We start from the raw sequence: 17,435 nt of genomic DNA on the forward strand, positions 1-17,435 counted from the left end.
GGGTAAAAAATACCCCCCCCCCCCCCCCTCTCTGCCCCGCCCGCCCTTCCCCTCAGCAAGCGCCGCTTTCGCCGTCGGTGAGCCGCAAAGCAGCCCTCATCAATGCCACGAGGCGGTCGTTGTGCGTGGCGCCGGCCGCCGCGCTGGGCGAAGTCGGAGGCGTCGCTGCGTTCTCGGAATGATCAGCGGTCGCGCCAAGGCGTGGCGACAGCCCCGGCATCGCTGACGCTGGCAATGGCGTGTCCGCAGTCGTGGCCATCGTGTGCGACGGTGCGGCGCTGTCACTCAGCCTTGCGTCGTTGTAGAATACGCGCTGTTGTGCGCGGCGACGCGCGAGCGCGGACACGGAGGTGTACAGATCGGAGGACCGACTCGAAGGGCTGCTCGACCTGCCGCGCGTCTGGCCGGGCGCGGCGGCGGTGTCTGCACCTGAAAAGAAAGCCGACGTCGTTGCATGCCAGCCGTGGAGACTGCCGGCCACGTCCGCAAGGCCGTCTTCGCACTGGGCGAGGTAGTAGGACGGGATAGAGAACTGCGTTGACGGCAGCGGCGGCGGTGGTGGTGGTGGCGGCCCACGCGACTCTGATTGTGTTTCGGAAGGCGTCCGCTCCCGCACTGTGCTGCGCGCCGCATCCCGCAGAAGGCGAAGGACAGCACCGTCGCTGCCCAAAATGCCTGCCGCCCGAAGCGCCGGCGTCATCGCAAGCGGTGTAGATGTGATCCGAGACGCATGGCCAGCGTCGGGTGCAGCGCCACTGAGCACGGCGTTCGTATCGACTGCACGTCTGTCGTCGTGCCTCCTCTTCGGTTCTGCTGTCTCCGCTGAATGCGACAAGGCAGCGGCGTCGCCCTCGATGCTGATACTCCTATCCGCTCCCGGGCGGTCACTACGGCCTTCCACAGCGGTACTTGCTCCACCCTCGCCTACCAACGTGTTTTCTCTGTGGCCGACGTACTTGCGGTTGGGTTGTTCGATGCCACCGTCGTCGAAGAGGAATGCCGTCGGTTCGGCTCGCACTGCTTTGGTAACTGCGGGGCCGGCATCTAGGCCGCCGCCGTCTCGTAGCGTCGCTAATCCTTCGCTATCTCCTACTGCCATGGACGTCACCGAGCTCACCATCGGAGCACACGAGGAGGTCTGCCGCTGCGAAGAGTGCTGCATCGCCGGCAGGCCTGGAGTCACGAGCGCATTCGCGGTGTCCTCAGAGACGGTTGTCGCCGCCACCTCTGCCCAACTGCCCCCCTCCTCGAGCGCCGCCTCCGGCGGGTTGGGCTTTTGCGGAAAGAGGCGACCACACACACCGCCGTAGTTGCCGCTGTTGCTGTTGCTTGCAGGCATGCCGTCTTGAATGAGAGCACTGCCGCCCCCAGAGAGATGGTGTGGCCTGCTCGCACTGCGGTTGGTCTGCGCGCCCGCACGCTCCCTCTCTGCTGCCGCCATCGCCGTTGTCGCCGTCGAGACCACGAGTGCATCACCGCCAGCGGTGATGGTAACGGCGCTGCGCAGCCGAAGCGGGGAGTTGCTCACTATGCGCGGAGAGCGCGGAGCAGCAGAAGCGGTGTTGGTGCACAGAAGCGGCCATGACGGCGCGATCGGCACATCTTCACCACTGCGAGGGAGACTGACGACGCGCATGTCCTCGTTGCCCTCGATGATGGAGGCCGCCGCACTTGATGTCCCGGCGGCGGCTGTTGTTGCTGGGCCCGCGCCGGCAGGGGCTGAAAGGCGAGCAGTCGGAATGCCGAGAGAGCGCGCCGAGAGGTGGACTGAGGAAGTGCGGCCTTCGGTAGTGCTGTCGTCCTCCGCACGGCCGACTTCGCCCATCCTCGATGCGTGCGCCACCACTGTCCTCGACACCACAGCGGCGTAGAGGCTTGCGCCGCCTGCGCCGCCATCATCAGTGGTGGCCGTGCGCATGGAGGCGGCAACGGTGGTCAGCGTCGGCCCCTCGTTCGAGCAACTATCCGGAGGCGGTTGGGTCGACAACGCCCCCACGTCAACCTTGCCGTTGCCGTGATGCTGTGAAGACGAGGCTGCCCACTTGAAGGCCGCACCATGATCCTCTGCGTTGCTGTCGTCATATGCAGGGCCGGCGCCGCCGGCCCCATCACAGCAAGGCGTTTCGACGCGCGAAGAGTGGTCGCTTCCTCCACGGACAGGCGCAGTGGCGCGGTGGCGCTCCTCAGGCTCAAAGTCCGAGTCTGCACCCAGCAGGACAGCGACATCTACGTCTTGCGTGTAGTCGCACGCGTCGGCGTCGTCCTCGTCTTCCCCGAAGCCATCGTCATCGCGCAGGCACGGCGAGGTCACCTCCGGTAGCAGGAAGGGGTAGTTGTGCGGCGGCGGGAGATGCGGCAACGGCTTCAGTCGACTCAGCACGTACTGCGTGCTCTCCGCAGAGGCCGACGCCGAGTTGAACGCTGCATCCAAGCGAAGCGCATCGAAATCTGCGTCGCATGCAGCGCCACCGTCACCGCCACCACCGGCAGCAGCAGCATCAGCACCAGTGGCTCTCACGGCTACTGGGAAGACGCAGTCTGTTTGTGCCGGCGCGCTTGCACTGCACCACGGCAAGAACACCGCGCCCTCTCCCCCACCTGTTGGCGACACGGAGTGCACCTCCGCCGTCACCCCTCCGCCAGCGCCACCGCTCACTATGATGCCGCATCGCTCAGGGCTCAGCGAGTAGGACGCAGAGCTGGACACGGTGGTGCCAAAGAGCGTCGATGGCGATGTGAATCCCGCCGCAGACGCCGAGTCGCTACTGAGAGTGACGGTGCTGTTCGGCGTCCACGTCGAGTTGGCGGCGGCTGCGGTGGTGGGCGCGATCATTGTCACCGTAAACGAAGAAGCAGCCGCAGAGCCAGCAGCTGCTGTGGCGGTCGCCGCAGTGCCTATGGATGGAATCGCTCCGGCGTGGCCGCTGGGCACGCCACCGGCGCTGCCTCCGCCCACAACACTGCCTGCAGCGCCGATCCCCAGAATGACCTCCGCGACTGACGCCAGCGCTGTCGGGGTGCCAGACGACATCGTCGAGGACGTATTCAGCCGTGACCCAAGAGCCGCCACGCTGGCGCTCAGCGCCACCCCTGTGATGGCCGTTCGCAGTGAGCTCGTCGTCGCCGCGGAATGCCCTGAGGAACTAATAGTAAAGATGCTAGACCACGTCTGCATCAGATGGCGCTGGTGGTACTGTTGTTGCTGCAGCGCTTGCTGATACGCAGCTGCACGCCGAGGTGAGCTCGGCAAGTCATGTGCGTCGCTGTTCACGTAGAGGGAGAGCAGATCACGGCCATCCTCGCTGTCGCTGGCAGCCAGCTCGTCCGCGGAAACGGCCCCCCTTCTCCTCTTCGCCTCGCCTGCCTCACCACGATCGTCGCCACTGCACGTTCCCGCGTATGCAGCCATGGGCGACTTATCAGACGACTGCGCCGTTGCTGTCAAGTCTCTGCTGTGCTCCGTGTCGAGTGCGACTGCCGTCGAGTCAGTGCACACGCCGACATGCCTGCCACCTCGCGTCGCCCACGGCCGCAGCGCCAGGGAGGGGGCCAGGGGGCCAGGGGTGTCGGTTGTACCGTCCTCCCCCTTGGATTGCATCACCAGAGCGTCTGTCTTGCGCACCTCCGCTTCAGTCGCCGGAATATTATGAACCACTTCCGCCCGCGCCGGCAGGGTCGACGTTGGAGAGGAAGGCCGGAGTGATCCGTCCGTGCCTGTCGCGAGGCCGCCGGGACGAGCCGGCAGCGATGTGGCGCACATCAGGGCGCTGATTACGTCGACCTCCCTTTCCATGTCTTTCGCACGCACCAGCAGCGCGTCAGCGCGGTTGGCCGAGTACATCGTCAACGACGCGGTATTCAACGTCGGTGTGGGTGGAGGGCGCAACTGCGCCCATGGAAGCACCGCATGCAGCTGCCGATGCCGCGTTCCGTCCATCAGCAGTGCCTCCCGTGACGGTGTATGCGAGGCGCTGCTGCTGCTCTCACTGCTGCCGCTGCGTTTAACGACCGTATTCGTGTCCTCGTCGTCGCCAAGGTCGTTAAGGGCAGAGCCGGCGGTGTTCATGGGGCGTGTGAGGGATGCACCATCGCCTCCGTACCCCGGCTGCAGTTCGGCTCGCAGGGGCGCCGGCAGTGTTGCTGAGGGAGCGGAGGACGGCACGCGCGTCCCTGAGACGGATATCGCCGTCACGGCAGCCGGCGTGGCATCCGCTGTGGAAGCAGAGATAGTTGTGTACGACAGCGACGAGCTTGCTGCAGACGCCGCGCGCGGATGCGCAGCTACGGAGCCCGCATCCTGTTCATCCTGTCGCTGCCGCGGCGACGGCGGCGAGGCGGTCGAGTCGTGACCCGCGGCGAACCCCGAAGAGGTACCCGTCTCGTCTCTCAGCTTCGCCGAGCCGGCACCCGTAGGAAAATCGTTATTCCACGCCTTGCCCGCCCTCGGCCCCTCTGCCGCCGCATGCGCGGCGAGCCGGTAAGACGCCTTTACTGCCGCGTCAGTGCCGTCACTCTCGCCATTATCCGCTTGTTGCTGGTCACCGTTCGCAGAGACGGCGGACGCCGGTGTTGTTCCATCCAACGGCAGCGAGGACCGCAGGAGCGGCAGCGCTTGCACGTCACGGCGCCCCACTGACTCGTCTCTGCTTCTCGTGCGGTGCTGCTGTGACGGCGCCAGCGGCTGTTCTGTGGCCGAGGGCAGCGCCGTGCTTGCCGCCTCGCCCCCTTGCGCTTCAGTAGCAGTAGTGGCGTGCGATCGAATATCATGAAGACACACGTCCTGCTGGTGGCTGCCGGCATGTGAAGAGAAAGGCAACGCGTGCTGCAGCTGCGGCTGCCGTCGAGGGGTGCTCGTCGATGGAAGGCTGAAGTGCATCGCAACGCCGCCCATGCTACCGCCGAGCGACGGATGATTGCCTGGGGTGGGCAATGCTGTGTTCGTGGTGGTCGTGGTCGTAGCCGTAGTCTTGGAGGTGATGGCCCTGGCGGCGGCGGTGGAGGTGGTGGTGCCCAACACGCCCATTCGCCCTCGCGTCGACGGCGTCGCTGCCGCGCGCATCAGTGAGAACGGCTCAGACAACTCTTCGACACCCTCACTGCTATCGTTCGTGGTGAGTGGCACTAGCCCCGCGGTCGTCACTGACGCCTCTGTGGCAGCACTTCGGCGCACAGAACTGCTGCTGCGAGCCTCGAGTCTGCCTCGCCAAGCCAGGGGTGAGCCCGGCATCATCACCGGCTTGGCTCCGGACGAGGTGGGTGTGTCGCCGCTGCCGTGTATCTCGCGTGCAAGCAACTCCGTCGAATCATGAATGGGGGCCACAACACACAGCTCTCCCTCGGCTAGCATGCCGTACGGGGAGACGATGGCCGGAGGCAGTGCCGGTGCGGCGCCAACGCTGTTCGACACGCCGTTCGTCCCTCCTCGAGCCATCCCTTCCCTAGCAACAGCCGCGGTGGAACCGAGCTGGGCTGCGGTTCCCGTGCGCGCCTCTACGCCACCTCCGTCAGGTCTCTCGTGGCTTGTAAGTAGCAGAGCGGAGGAGACCGGTGACTGTCCACGAAACTCGCCTCGCGCATGGGCCGCGGTACCGCTGGTACTCACCGAGAAAGCAGCAACGGCGCGCTGTGCGCCGCTGACGCGAGCGTTGGAGTGCGAATCGGGCGCCGTGTCGGCAGCCACCTCCTCTCGCTGTACCTTGATGAACGGTGCCTTGAGGGGAGGAGGGTTCGGCATGGCGACCAGCAGTGAGGAGATCAACGTCGAGCCGGACGGAGACGTGAAGGGCGTTGCCGGCGCCAGCCCTGAAGAACGCGTGCACAGCCCCTGTAAAGCAGACGCGCCAGCATCGACCCCGCTACTCGTTGCCCCGTAGGAGCTGGGCAACGCACTCGGCACCGTCGGTGCCACAACCAACGCCCCGGAGGCACCGCTCGCTGCGGCGGCGGCACCTCTGTGAACCGCCGCGGGTGGAGGAGGCGATGCGGGTGACGGCGGCGGCAGCATCCACATGGGCCCCGGCGCCGAACCCGCAAGGGGGCAACTACTGCCGCCAGCCTCCGAGTGCCACAAGCTGGAAGAGCTGTGCTGAGGCAGCGCGGTGGGCGGGGCGGAGGCGGAAGCGGAAACGGTGCAGCCCCGAGCAAGTGGCTGGTGCTGCGAGGGAAAAAGGTGGGTAACCGTTGCTACTGGCGGCGACGCGGACGAGCTAGGAGGGGCAGCGCCGTCTACGGACGCGGACGGGGCCGACTGCGACGAGGAGCCGTGCTGTGGCAGCTGTTGCTGTAGCTGGAGGAGGGTGGAGGGCAACGTGTACAGAGTCTGTCCTCCGCCAGCCGTGGTCGCCGTCGTCGATGCTGTTGGCCTCGGCAAGCCGGAAAGCGAACTTGCCGCGGTACCGACCACGTAGCCGCCGCTGCCTCCGCGAGCACTAAAGCTAGTGCTGGGGGTGTTGGACATGCGGCTCCCACTGCTGCTGCCGTTGTTGCTCAGTGCACTGGGCAAAGTCGTGGTGCTGCTGAGGTTTGCCGGTGTGTTGTGTATGTATATGATCCCCGACGTGGGCGCGTTCGACCACTTCGACAACAACGTCGACGATGTGGTGCTGTGGTGGCGGCAGCTACGGCTGCGGTCACCGCTGCGGTAGCAGTCCGAGTGGGCGTAGGGGTGTTCCACGACGGTGCTCACGTTCGTGTTCGTGGACGCGTTTGCGCGCGTCGTCAGCGAGGTGGGGGCCACGGCGGAAGAGCGGGAGTTGATTCTCGCATCCCCCTCGCCGTGCGTGCATGTGATGGCCGAGTCACTGGCGGCAGTGGCCGACACGGCGGTGCGTGCAAGCAAAGGCCAGGGGGCACACCCGTCGCAGCCCGCCATGGCGCTGTCCAGTGGCGCCGACTCGTCGAGACATCGGCGCTGGGAGTCGCGGTGGCAACCCAAAGGCGAGTTGTCCCTCTTGGTGCTAGCCAGTCGCTGCACTGTGGCCTCGGCCGTAGCAGCTGTCGCCGACGCCTGCACGCCACCGGCGACAGCCTCTCTCTCTGCTGGTGCTGCTGTCAGTGGGGCCTCTGAGAAGTGGAAAGACGGCATAGGGTCGGGCAGATCTGCTGGCGGTGGCGGCTTCGAGGCACCGCGAGACGCCTTCTTAGTCGCCGTGGCCTCCCCATCTTGCGCAGAGACAGTGGCGCCGCTCGGCTGCAGTGGGCCCTGTGAGTTTGGCGAGGCAGTCGAGGCGGTAGAAGACGGCGATGGCGGCCTTGCACATTGAAGCTGCTGCTGCAGCGAGGCCCCGAAGGATAAGCTCGCCAGCGACGGCGCCGCCGATGCCGCAGCAGCAGCCGTGTCGCTCGGGAAACGCAGCACCTGCCCGTCCATCAGCGCCGGCCCCTGTATGAGGTCCATCTCCACACATTGCTCGACCGCGACGCCACACACCGACTTCGCGACAGCGCTGACGCCGAGCCACAGGGACTTAAGGTGCTGTTCGGTAAGTCGCGTTAGCCGCTGATGCCGGTAGGCGTTAAGCGACGATGTGTAGAGGCCTCTAACGCTGAGCGTCGTCGCTGGCGATCGGCCGCCGTCGTTGCTGCCGTCACCGCCAACGCCGCTGCCGTTTCGGTGCAAGCCTTGCGACTTCTGCAGCTGTGAAGAAGCCTTCCCAGTGCCTGCGCGAGCCCGTAGAGAATTTCGGCAACCGCCGCAGCCCTCACCGATGCCATCAGCCTTCCTGTCCCTCAGCATATTCTGCAGGAGAGAGAAGTTCAGCGGGCTCAGGGCTGTCGTGCAGTGCACGATGTCAGCGGAATCCTCGCCGCCAAGCATCTCGCCAGTCTCACCCGCCTCATCGCTGCGTGCCCTAACATCTGCTGCGCTGCTTGCGCTTGCGTGCTGTCTATCTTGGGTATCGGCGGAGACGCGGCGGGTGGCCCCCGCAGGCTCGCTGTGGCCAGCGATGGCGCCCGTGATGCCCTGCGCCGTCGTCGCCCCCGCGGCACCGGTGCGATGCTTGGGGAGAAGCGCCCTCAACTCTTCCAGATGACTACGCACGCTCCGCGCGTCGATGAGGGCGACGCGAACGTGCGACATCAAGTGCGACTCACGCTGACTACCCGGCGTGCGGGGAGAGCGGCCCTGCGCCATCGACGCTGCCGCCGGTGCGGTGGCCGAAAGCTTCAGCCGAAGCAAACCTGAGCCCGCCAGCGGTGGAGTGGCGAGTCGCTGCACTTTCTCTCGACTCCACGACGGAAGCGCTGGAGATTCCAGAGGCGTCGTTGACGCCGCTGCGGAAGGCGCTGTCACGGGAGCTGGCGGGGGTGGATGTGTCCTGAAAGAGGACGCGGCCGTCACGAATGCTGTATGGTGACTGTGGATTTGCTGCACCACCGAGGTGGTCGCCGGCGAGCGCGATGAGCTATCTGTCACGGAAGACGACGACGAGTGGGCCGTCAGAAATGGAGCGGTCTCTCCGCTGTGAGCAGAGTCTATGGCCGCATCCTCCACTTCTTCCTCGACGCTCTTGTCGCGTTCATGCTCGCCGGCCGGCGGCGTTGTCGGTGGCGGCTGCGTCGCTCCAGAGGAGCTCCGCGGCGGTAACACGGAGAGCGGGACGCCAGCACGCAGCCTCAGCGGTGGTGTCGTCGCGCGCAGCCTCGTGGAGTTGGCTGCCTCGCAGGGCGGCTCTGAGCAGCAACGTGAGAAGTGTAAGTGCATGCGATGGGCGGCAGGTGATGAGCAGTGATGTTGTGCTGTGTCTGGCCCCTCGACGTCTACCGCCTCGGAGGCCTGTGATGGCGGCAGATGCACCGTGGCCTGCTGTCTGAGACGTCGATAATGGTCGCTGGCGGTGATGACCGCGGATGGTGGTAGAGTGCGCTGCAGCTCCTGCGAAAAGGTAAGAAGAGAAGACGAGTGGGACCGCGCAGGCACACTCTCGCCTTGGTACTGCACTGTTACTCCTCTGGCCGCCGTCACGGGTGCCTTGGCCGCGACCGCATCGTCGAGGGCGTCGAAGCCCGCAAACCCAGGCACGAGGGAGTGGTTGGCCGTGTTGCCCCCCGGCGCCTTCGCGTGATAGGCGGTGCGATCCACATCTCTGCGAACGCGCACGGATTCTGGCACGAAGCTCCCCTCATCCTCGCAGCGCATGAGGAAGGTGCCGGGTGCGTTGCTCTCCGTATCGCACATAAATATTTTGGGGTCATCGAGAGCACGTCGCGAGTTCTGGCGAGCTGGCTGGTCCTTGTCCTCGCTGTCCGCAGTTCCGCTGCTTTCAGGAGGCTGCAGCGAGGGCCCCTGCTGCCGCGCACGGGTGGCGTAGTTGGACGAGCTTGTTGACCCGCGCGGCCGGCTTTGGCGGTGACGGTGGTCGTCGTCAGTGCCGCCGGTCTCCTCACGGCTGTCCAACACTGCTGAAACATCTACAGGCACACCAATGCTCGCCTGATGCCGGCGCTGCTGCTGCTGCGGCCGCTGCCGCTGTTGCCCACGTACGAGCTCAGCAGCTGCAGCCTCGTCTTCTGGATTTGAGCTTCGCAGCGCTGGCACGGAGGCTTGGAGAGGAAAGAGAAGGACACCTGAGCCCGCGTTGCCCACGCCGGCGGCGACGCTGTTCACAGAGGGCATGGACGGTGGCCCAGCAGTCGACACCGCTGCCGATGAGCCAGCGCGGGAGGGTGAGTACACGGGCAGGGAAGAAGATGGCAACGAGGACGAGGAGGACAACGTCCCCGTCAAGCGTGGCCTCGGCTCTACACTCTCCGCCGCATCACTGGCAGCGGCGGTGCCCGCTGCGATGTAGCCGGGTAGGGTGACCGAGAGCCGACCGCCGCTGCCCGTGCCCATTCCAATGGGGTCGGTGCTGTGACACGTATAGCGCACCTGCGGCGAGTGCCGAAACGGCGGCGTGGTGAATGCCCACCACACTGTTGAGGTGTAGGGGGACGCAGACGAGTTCGCCGTCGCTGCCAACGTTGGTGCAGCCGCCAACATCAGCTGTGTCGAGGAGCGCGTAGTGCACGCGGCATCCGAGGTGGTGGCGCTCAAGTAGACTGGCACATCTTGTGCAGCGCTCGGGCTTGTGTGCGAGGAAGGTCGCATCGGTGCAGAACAGCCGCCGCTCATAACGGAGACGTCCACTTGAGCGAGATTCGCAGCGAGCGCTCCAGCCACATCCCTCCCTTCGGCGTGCGTTGGCCCGGCCGTCGTGCGATGCGCACCTGTGTGCGACGCGCTTGGCGACGCTGCGTCACTGTCGTGGCTGCTGTAGGAGCTGGCAAGCGGCGTTGCAGCCTGGTTGCTGGGCCCGGCGTTTCTAGTCTGCAGAGAGACGGCGCCGGATGTGGTCGCGGCAACAGCAGGGGGAGCATCTGCCGCAGCGGCGCTCGAAGACAGAGCAGGGGTGGGCAGGCCTTGCATTGCCGAAGATCGCAATCCACTGCGAGCTTGCCAGCGACGCGGTGAGCACCGAGCCTGCGGGTGTGCCGCAGGCAAGAGACTCGTTAGCGTCATCGACTCGCACGCAACACCGGCTCCAACACCACTATCACTGGCGCTGCTAACTCTGCGCATCGCGCCTGCTATCGCCGAGGGCCTGAAGGGTCCAGCAAGGCTACTGCTGCTGACAGCACCTGGATGCACGAGGAGCACCGAGCCAGGCTCCGTCCTAGGAGAAAATGCAGTCAGCGGAGAGGAGAGGCAGTCCGTTGGTGCCGCGCCGGGCGGAGCACCGACGGCGTCGTCACGCGAAGGCGACGGCGCTTGAGAGGACGCAATCGGTGACCCGGTGGACGAGGGAGGCGCCACAGACAGCATGTGCCGAGTCGCTGAGGGCTAAAGAAACGAGGAGAGAGGCGTAGAGATGCGATATGAACAGCCCCGACAACTACGGCAGCACCAACGGTGGCCAGGAGGACGGCCGCGCCGGATTTGCCGCGCTGTGTGGATGGGATCGCGTAGGATAGCAGAAGATGGAGAAGGGAGAGGGGAGGGGGGAGAACTTACAACTGTGAAGCACAGAGAAGGCCTGAGCACGGTCAAGAGAGGCGTCAGCGCGTACGCTCACGAACTCACACACACACACACACACAGCAAGGTAATAGATGATCAGCAGCATCCGGTGCGCATCCGCCGCTGATGGGCAACGAAGGTGGGAAGAGGGAGAGATGGAGGGAAAAGACGTTAAGGTGAGTCCGATGACGCGCAACAGGTACACGGGATAGAACAGATGCACATGCATGTGTACTACCGTATGTATACAGCACAGCTGATGTCGACGGACAGCACGCACGACTGTTTCTATGGCTTGGTGCGTCGGACAGCGGCGGTGGCGGCAGCTGCGGCTGGAGGTGTGGAGGATAGACTTGTATTGCAAGTAGGAAAGAGGTGTGCAGCGCTCATTTAAAATCATATTCGGTGTTGTGTAAACGGTGCTCGCACTTCCCTTGGGCCTCCTCTCTACGGCTACGTGTCGGCAGCTTGCTGCCGGTCTGCGTATGCGTCTGCCTATGCGTAGGTAAGTGGAGGAGAATGGGGGAAGGGCGCTGTGCGTGGTTCTCTTCGCTGCGTGCGCGGGTGCGCTGCACGCGGATGAGCGCACAAGCACGTCGAAGCCGACGCGCAGTCGAGGGATTCCGAAGTTATGCGAGAGAGAGGGGGTGCTGGCACAGGTGGTGTTCGCATGCGCGCGCACACTTGACAGTCCTGCACAGCAAAGGGAGCACATGGAGAATCGCCTGCGCCTGCGCATCGACGTCGTCGTAGCACGCAAACAAGAACAAGGAATGGCACGAAGGCTGCGAAAGCGGAGGCACGATGAGCATCTCCACGTCGGCAAGGCCACGTGCGTGAGTGCGCGTTCGCTCGCGGCGTAAGCGGCACGACGAAGACTCGCCGAACAAAGAGAACGGGGGGCGGCTTATGGTGACTGTTATGGCATGGGCAATGTCGGAAAGAAGAGGTCTGTGTGTGCGAGGCGTTGCGTGTGCAGGTCCATCAGCTCCACCCCCCCCCCGTCGCAAGCCCCACCATGCACGGATGTGCGCGCCTTTACACTGCCGGATGCGTCGCGGGTGAGCGGCCACTCCTGCTGGGCAGCATCCCGCCCCACCCCCACCCCTCCCGTCTCCCTCTCCCCTGATCTGTTCAGTTTTACTTGGACGTGCTGAGCGTCTTAGTCGGCAGCGGCTGCGGCTGCACACGACCCTCCGGCAGGGCGCTTTCCTGTAGACGATGCACCAGCCACAGTGTGCACGGGCGCGCCGCGAGCCCTTCCTCACGCCCCGCCACATCCACCAACGCCCACTCCTCGATCGCGGCACATAAAGTTGCGCGTTCTCCGGCTTGGCACCACTTACGGGGTCCAAGAAAGAGAGAGAGAGCGCCGTGCGTGGCACTCGTGCTCAGCAAAATGGCCGCAAAAAGAAGGAGGAGGATGGCGGTGGCGGTGGTCGGCCTACACACGCCGGCACTGAGTGCCGGCGTCTCGCGCCAACAGCGCGCGCTGCAATGCCGACATCTGGCGTCTGTGGTTGCAATACATCCATCGTGGCGGACAGGTGCTGCATGACCGCAGCGAAGGGGTCTTCAGCGTACGCCGGCACTGTTTGCACCGCATCAAACAGCTGCAGCTCCTCCTGCGCCACCGTCATGCGCGTCTCCGCAGCGGACATCCGCGGTAGCGTGAGTCGGCGCCGCTCCAGCACCGTCGCCCGCCGCAGCGCCGCGGTGCGCTGCGATGAAGGCTTGTCCTTCTTCGCGTTCATTGCGTGCTTGCGCTTCGCGCCAACAGGGGCAGCGGTAGCGCGAACACCTCTGGCTTCCTTCACCTTCATAGCTGGTGCACGTCCGGTGCGACCCTGGCGCTGCCGCAGGGCGTCGCGGATGTGCAGCGCCGCTTGACGATCCACCTCTGTTGGCGGGGCTGCCGTCGCCTCGCCCGCGCCGCCGACCGGCGGCGGAGAGGATGAGAGGCCACTCGACGACGGCGCGTGTTCGTCAGTCGCGTGTTGAGTCTGCTGCCTCCGCGCGATCTTTGTGCGCAGCTTCACGCGCTTCGACGACTTGCCACCAGCCATGGTGATGTGTCAGATGCGTGTGCGTGTGCGTGTGCGTGTGTGTGTGTGTGTGTGTGTGTGTGTGTCAGATGTGTGTCTGTTGATGTCGGGAGACTAGGAGAGATGCGGTGCGAGGCTCCTGACTGAGGGGAGACGGAGAGGGTGAGGACGTGTCGGAGAAAGCCCACAAAGACGCGCTTCATGCGCCACGCTAAGAACTCCAGCGTCACGGTCACGCTCTCATGCCTGTCGACGGCGAGTGTTGCACAGCATGAGTGTCCTTGGCGACGGCGACGGAAGCCAAGAGGAAGCGGCAAGAGATGAAGCTCACAGCTCGCACCGCAGAAAGGATTGTAAGCGGTCAATGCAGGGGGGAGGGGCGGGCGGGCACGAAGGCCACCTTGTGGCGTGGCAGCAGCGCCACCAATGAACAATGTCGCCGCCCACCTTCCCTTCTCCGCTTCGCAAGCAGCGCATGTCAGCTCGTGCGCGTGCGTGTCCGAGTGTCGGGGTTGCAGCGTCGTTGCATAGCAGCGGGAGCAGCAGTGGCCAACGGCCCTCGTTAGGGGAGCGCAAAGTCTTGTAGATAGATATGCATATATACACACAGAAAAGTGAAGCAGGGCGGACTGCTGGAGCGACAAGAGGTGCAGCGGGGGCGGAGGAATGGCAGATGGGATGGCGTGACTGTGAGCCGCCTTCTCTCTCTCTGTGTCTGTCAGTCAGTCAGCAGTCGCGTCGTGATCCCACGCTTGGACGTCTGCTCGGGCCTTGATCAGCGGCAGGAGGGTGCCGGCGGGTACGTACGGCGGTGATACGCCCTCATCGCGCACATCGAAAAGAATGCGAGACGAGCAAGGCATGGCACGCGTGGCGCTGCTGCCGTCACAGCACGCGTGGCGCCGCGAGTTCTGCGTGGCTGTACTTGACCACGCGGCCGTACTTCAGTTCCTCTACCAGCACAAACGGCTTGGCCAGCCAGTGGCGCCGCTTTAGGAGGGCCGTACCGCGTGGCAGTGGTGATACCGGCAGCGCGCACGCCAGCGCTTGCTGCTGCTGCTGTCGGTGTCCATCCGCTTCGTGAGGCAATGCCGTAGCTGAGGTGGGCAATCGCTGTGAGGTGGCGTCAGACATCAGCACGGCCGCCTTTGATGGCGTCGAAGAAGTTATTCCTGTGTCGGCTTTGGTCGACGCTGCCGCGATTGGACGGCCGCGAGAGCGTGCCCGCGCACTGACAGAGACTTCGGCCGGGTGAACGAGCAGCGCAGAAGACGCCTTGCGCCGCGGTGGCGTCGTCGACAGAAGATGGCGGCACAGCATTTCCACCTCGGCCGCCTGCCGTCGCCGTTTTCGCGCCACGGCCGCATAGAAAGAAGAGGGCACGACGCCCTCGTGCTCAGCCCGGCCATCACGCCCATCCACCTCATGGCGGCCATCCAGTACCCGTGTCGTGCCGCCCTCGCACGCTTCCTGCCCCGCCCCGCCGCTGCTGTTTGACGTGTCCTCTCCGAAGGCGCGTGTCCATAGCCGCGGTAATGTCTGTACTGACACGTCGGGGTGCACATACACAAGCCACGTATGTGGACTCGCCATCGGCGCCGCGCATGGCGAGAGAGGCGCACTGGCCACGAGTGCCGCACGACCAGAGGCTTCTGTGCCGCGGCTGAGTCGTGAAGCAGTCGGGTGAGTCCGTGCGGGAGCGTCGTGAGGGGAAGGCGACGGCGGCGGACCATGCCGAATGAGGCGCCCATCGCGCACCCACTCCCGCTCGCGCCGCCGCTCTCGTGCCGCGTGCGCCCACTCCTCCAGCTCCTCGGTGTACAGGCGGCACGGAGGGTCCAGAAAACAGTAGAGATGCGAGAGGTCGAGACTGCGGTTGGAAGCGAGTCTCGCAGCAGCAGACGCTGCTGATGTACGCGGCAGCTGCACCGCGTGTGTGTGGAACAGAACGCTAAAGTAGATCCATTCGTGTTGGTGCGCGAGTAAGACGCCGACGCTGTGCGACGCAGATAGTGCTGCTGCGGAGCAGCCCACTTCCAGAACGTCGGGCGCCGCCGGGGAAAGGGCGGCACACGACGTAGACGAGAGAGGCAGCACCCCGGCGTCTGTTTTCGGTGCAGCGCGCTCACGTCCACTATGTGCCGCTCGCTCTTGACGCCTGGGCACAGGCGCCGCGACGTGTAGGCGTTGCGGCGGTGCCGGGGGATGCGCACAGGAAACGGCGGCGGTCGTTCTGCTGGGCTCGTGGGAGCGACGACAGATTCGCACCTTCTCCTCGAGGAACGCGTCGGATGCGATGCAGCTCCAGTGATGGTGGCCGACGTCTTCGTAGAGCCGGCGCGGACGGATACCTGCGGTGGCAGTGCCATGTTTCCCGCGCACCTGCTGCTGATCATCCAACTCTGATAAAACGGCTTTGCCCCCATCGTCGTCTCCGAGAACCTGCAAGCGCTTCGATAAGTTCGTGAAACACATCCCTCGGCCTGTCTTCTCCGCACCTCGTGACAGCGGCGGCGCGAAACGGAACATGTTCGCAGGGGCTGCTGCGTTGATCTTCGGCGGTGGGAAGGACGGCGGCGATGAGGCAGCCGCGGCGGCGTCGGCAGGGATGTAATGCGAGACACCTGCCGTGCCGCTGACACAGTCGGATGCCATCTCGGGCACGTGTGCGCTCCGGCCACCGAAAGCGGGCGAATCTGTGGTGAGCTGGTTCTTGTGCGACGGCGACAGATGCGCGACCCCATCCGCATCATCGGCAGCTTCACCATCTTCGAGGTTACCGATCCCGGTGAGGTAGTGGCAGTAGTCGTGCAGAGAGCAGACAGTGCCGACCAGCACGTCCTCCTGCGCGACAGACATGTCCTCGTCGTCCTCGATGGCGTACGTCTTGTCTACTCTTGGCACCACCCGCAGCGTGTCGGTCTTGTTCGCGCCCGCCTGCGATAAGCGCTGTGAGCGCTGACGTGAGCGCTTGGCGCACCCCACAGCGCCATCAAGCACCTCCGCGGAGGGCATTGCACGCTCACGGCTTAGTAGCAGAGGAGGGAGTTGTGGAAGACCCGGTATCGCGTGCAGGCGTCCAACCCGGCGCAGCCGACGTACAATGTCGCTGCGCCGGCGTCGGTGCTCGAGTGGAGTCCACGCTGCCTGCGTCACTTGCGCCGGGTATACGTGGGCAGGCGAAGCTGCGCCGCTCCTCGGGAGATCGAGGTCCCCGCAGAGATGGTAGATTTCGTACGTGGGAGGCGTAGTCCACGCAAACAGTGGCGGCAACGGAGCCTCAGAGAGCGTGTTCGAAGGCACTGCGGCTCGCTTCCCCCGCACGTCGCCGCCAGCGCGGCGTGTGGTCGGGCTGTCCGTTATCCCTGCCGCAGGCATCCGCGCACCCGCGTGGAAGCCCTGTCGACCATTCATGGTGGTGTGAGCAGCACCCCTCAGCGCGGCGTGCGATGAGCCGTCCACCTGCGACTCGTGGAGTGGACAAGAGGCCTCCGCGCGCCGCGATGAGGACGATAGCAGCACCTCTCGCCATAGCTGCACCGCACGACTTTCACATGTACTTTCTGTCGCCATCGCCGCCGTCGTGTTCAGCGGAGTCTCGCGGATGCCTGCTTGGCTTTGCTGGCTTGCTCGGGAACGCCGCCGGCTCTCCCTGCAGCTGTGCCTTGCTGCGCTGATTGCAGCAGCGGCAGTGGAGCCACCGCAGCCTCGTTCGGCAGTGCTCTTCTGTGTGGTGGGCGTGGCACATAACCGTGCGGGATGAGGCTCATAGCGCACAATGAACAGACACCGCCAGTCGTACCCCTCTTCAGCGGCGGGAGGCTCTGACGGCACCCAGTCTTCGCCCTGCGGTGCCGTCAACGGCAGAGCTGACCTGGCGGATGTTGCTGATGTCCGCCGCTGCCGTCGTCGTTGTTGCCACAGGGAGTACGCAGCGCTCCATGGAAACAGCCGCTGCAGCTCACTCGTAAAGGAGCTGCATGTGACCGTCACGTCCACGTCAACGGTCGCTGCGCAACCGGCCTGACTCTCCTGTGTTTCCGCGAGGTTATGTCCACGACGCTCTCGGTGTGGTGGGCGGCTTCTAATGGCACTGCTCAAGGGCCCTTCATGCGCAGGAGCAAGGCGGCGCTGACGACGGCAGCGCGACGTGCGCTCTGACGGATCGCCCTGACAGTAACAGAGAAACCTGGGGGTACCGCGGAGCGAGCAGTGGCCACGCCAGGAGCGGGAGGCGGTGATGAAGCGATGCAGTCGACGCATCGGCGTGCGCTGCAAAGTATGATAACCCACGGCAAGTGTCGAAAACAAAAAAAAAACTGGAGAAAGAGTCGGCGGAGCACGGTCAGACGTGTGTGTGCGTGTGTGCGTGTGTGTGCGTGTGTGTGCGT

General features: G+C 65.0%; 3 protein-coding genes across 3 annotated transcripts; all 3 read right to left on the bottom strand.

The window, feature by feature from the left end:
- Positions 1 to 52: 52 nt before the first annotated feature.
- Positions 53 to 10,804, bottom strand: LDBPK_020440 (hypothetical protein, unknown function; the record flags this gene model as incomplete). The annotated part of the gene is made up of 1 exon (XM_003857891.1): positions 53 to 10,804. The coding sequence occupies one exon, from the start codon at positions 10,802 to 10,804 to the stop codon at positions 53 to 55; it is 10,752 nt and encodes a 3,583-aa protein (XP_003857939.1).
- A 1,586-nt stretch (positions 10,805 to 12,390) lies between these two features.
- LDBPK_020450 (hypothetical protein, conserved) lies at positions 12,391 to 13,065 on the bottom strand (the record flags this gene model as incomplete). Its single annotated transcript, XM_003857892.1, has 1 exon — positions 12,391 to 13,065. The coding sequence occupies one exon, from the start codon at positions 13,063 to 13,065 to the stop codon at positions 12,391 to 12,393; it is 675 nt and encodes a 224-aa protein (XP_003857940.1).
- Positions 13,066 to 13,929: 864 nt separating this feature from the next.
- Positions 13,930 to 16,059, bottom strand: LDBPK_020460 (hypothetical protein, conserved; the record flags this gene model as incomplete). The annotated part of the gene is made up of 1 exon (XM_003857893.1): positions 13,930 to 16,059. One exon carries the CDS (start codon positions 16,057 to 16,059, stop codon positions 13,930 to 13,932), a length of 2,130 nt encoding a protein of 709 aa, XP_003857941.1.
- Positions 16,060 to 17,435: the final 1,376 nt, after the last annotated feature.

This window comes from Leishmania donovani, chromosome 2, assembly GCF_000227135.1.
Source record: "Leishmania donovani BPK282A1 complete genome, chromosome 2".
Taxonomy (NCBI): domain Eukaryota; phylum Euglenozoa; class Kinetoplastea; order Trypanosomatida; family Trypanosomatidae; genus Leishmania; species Leishmania donovani.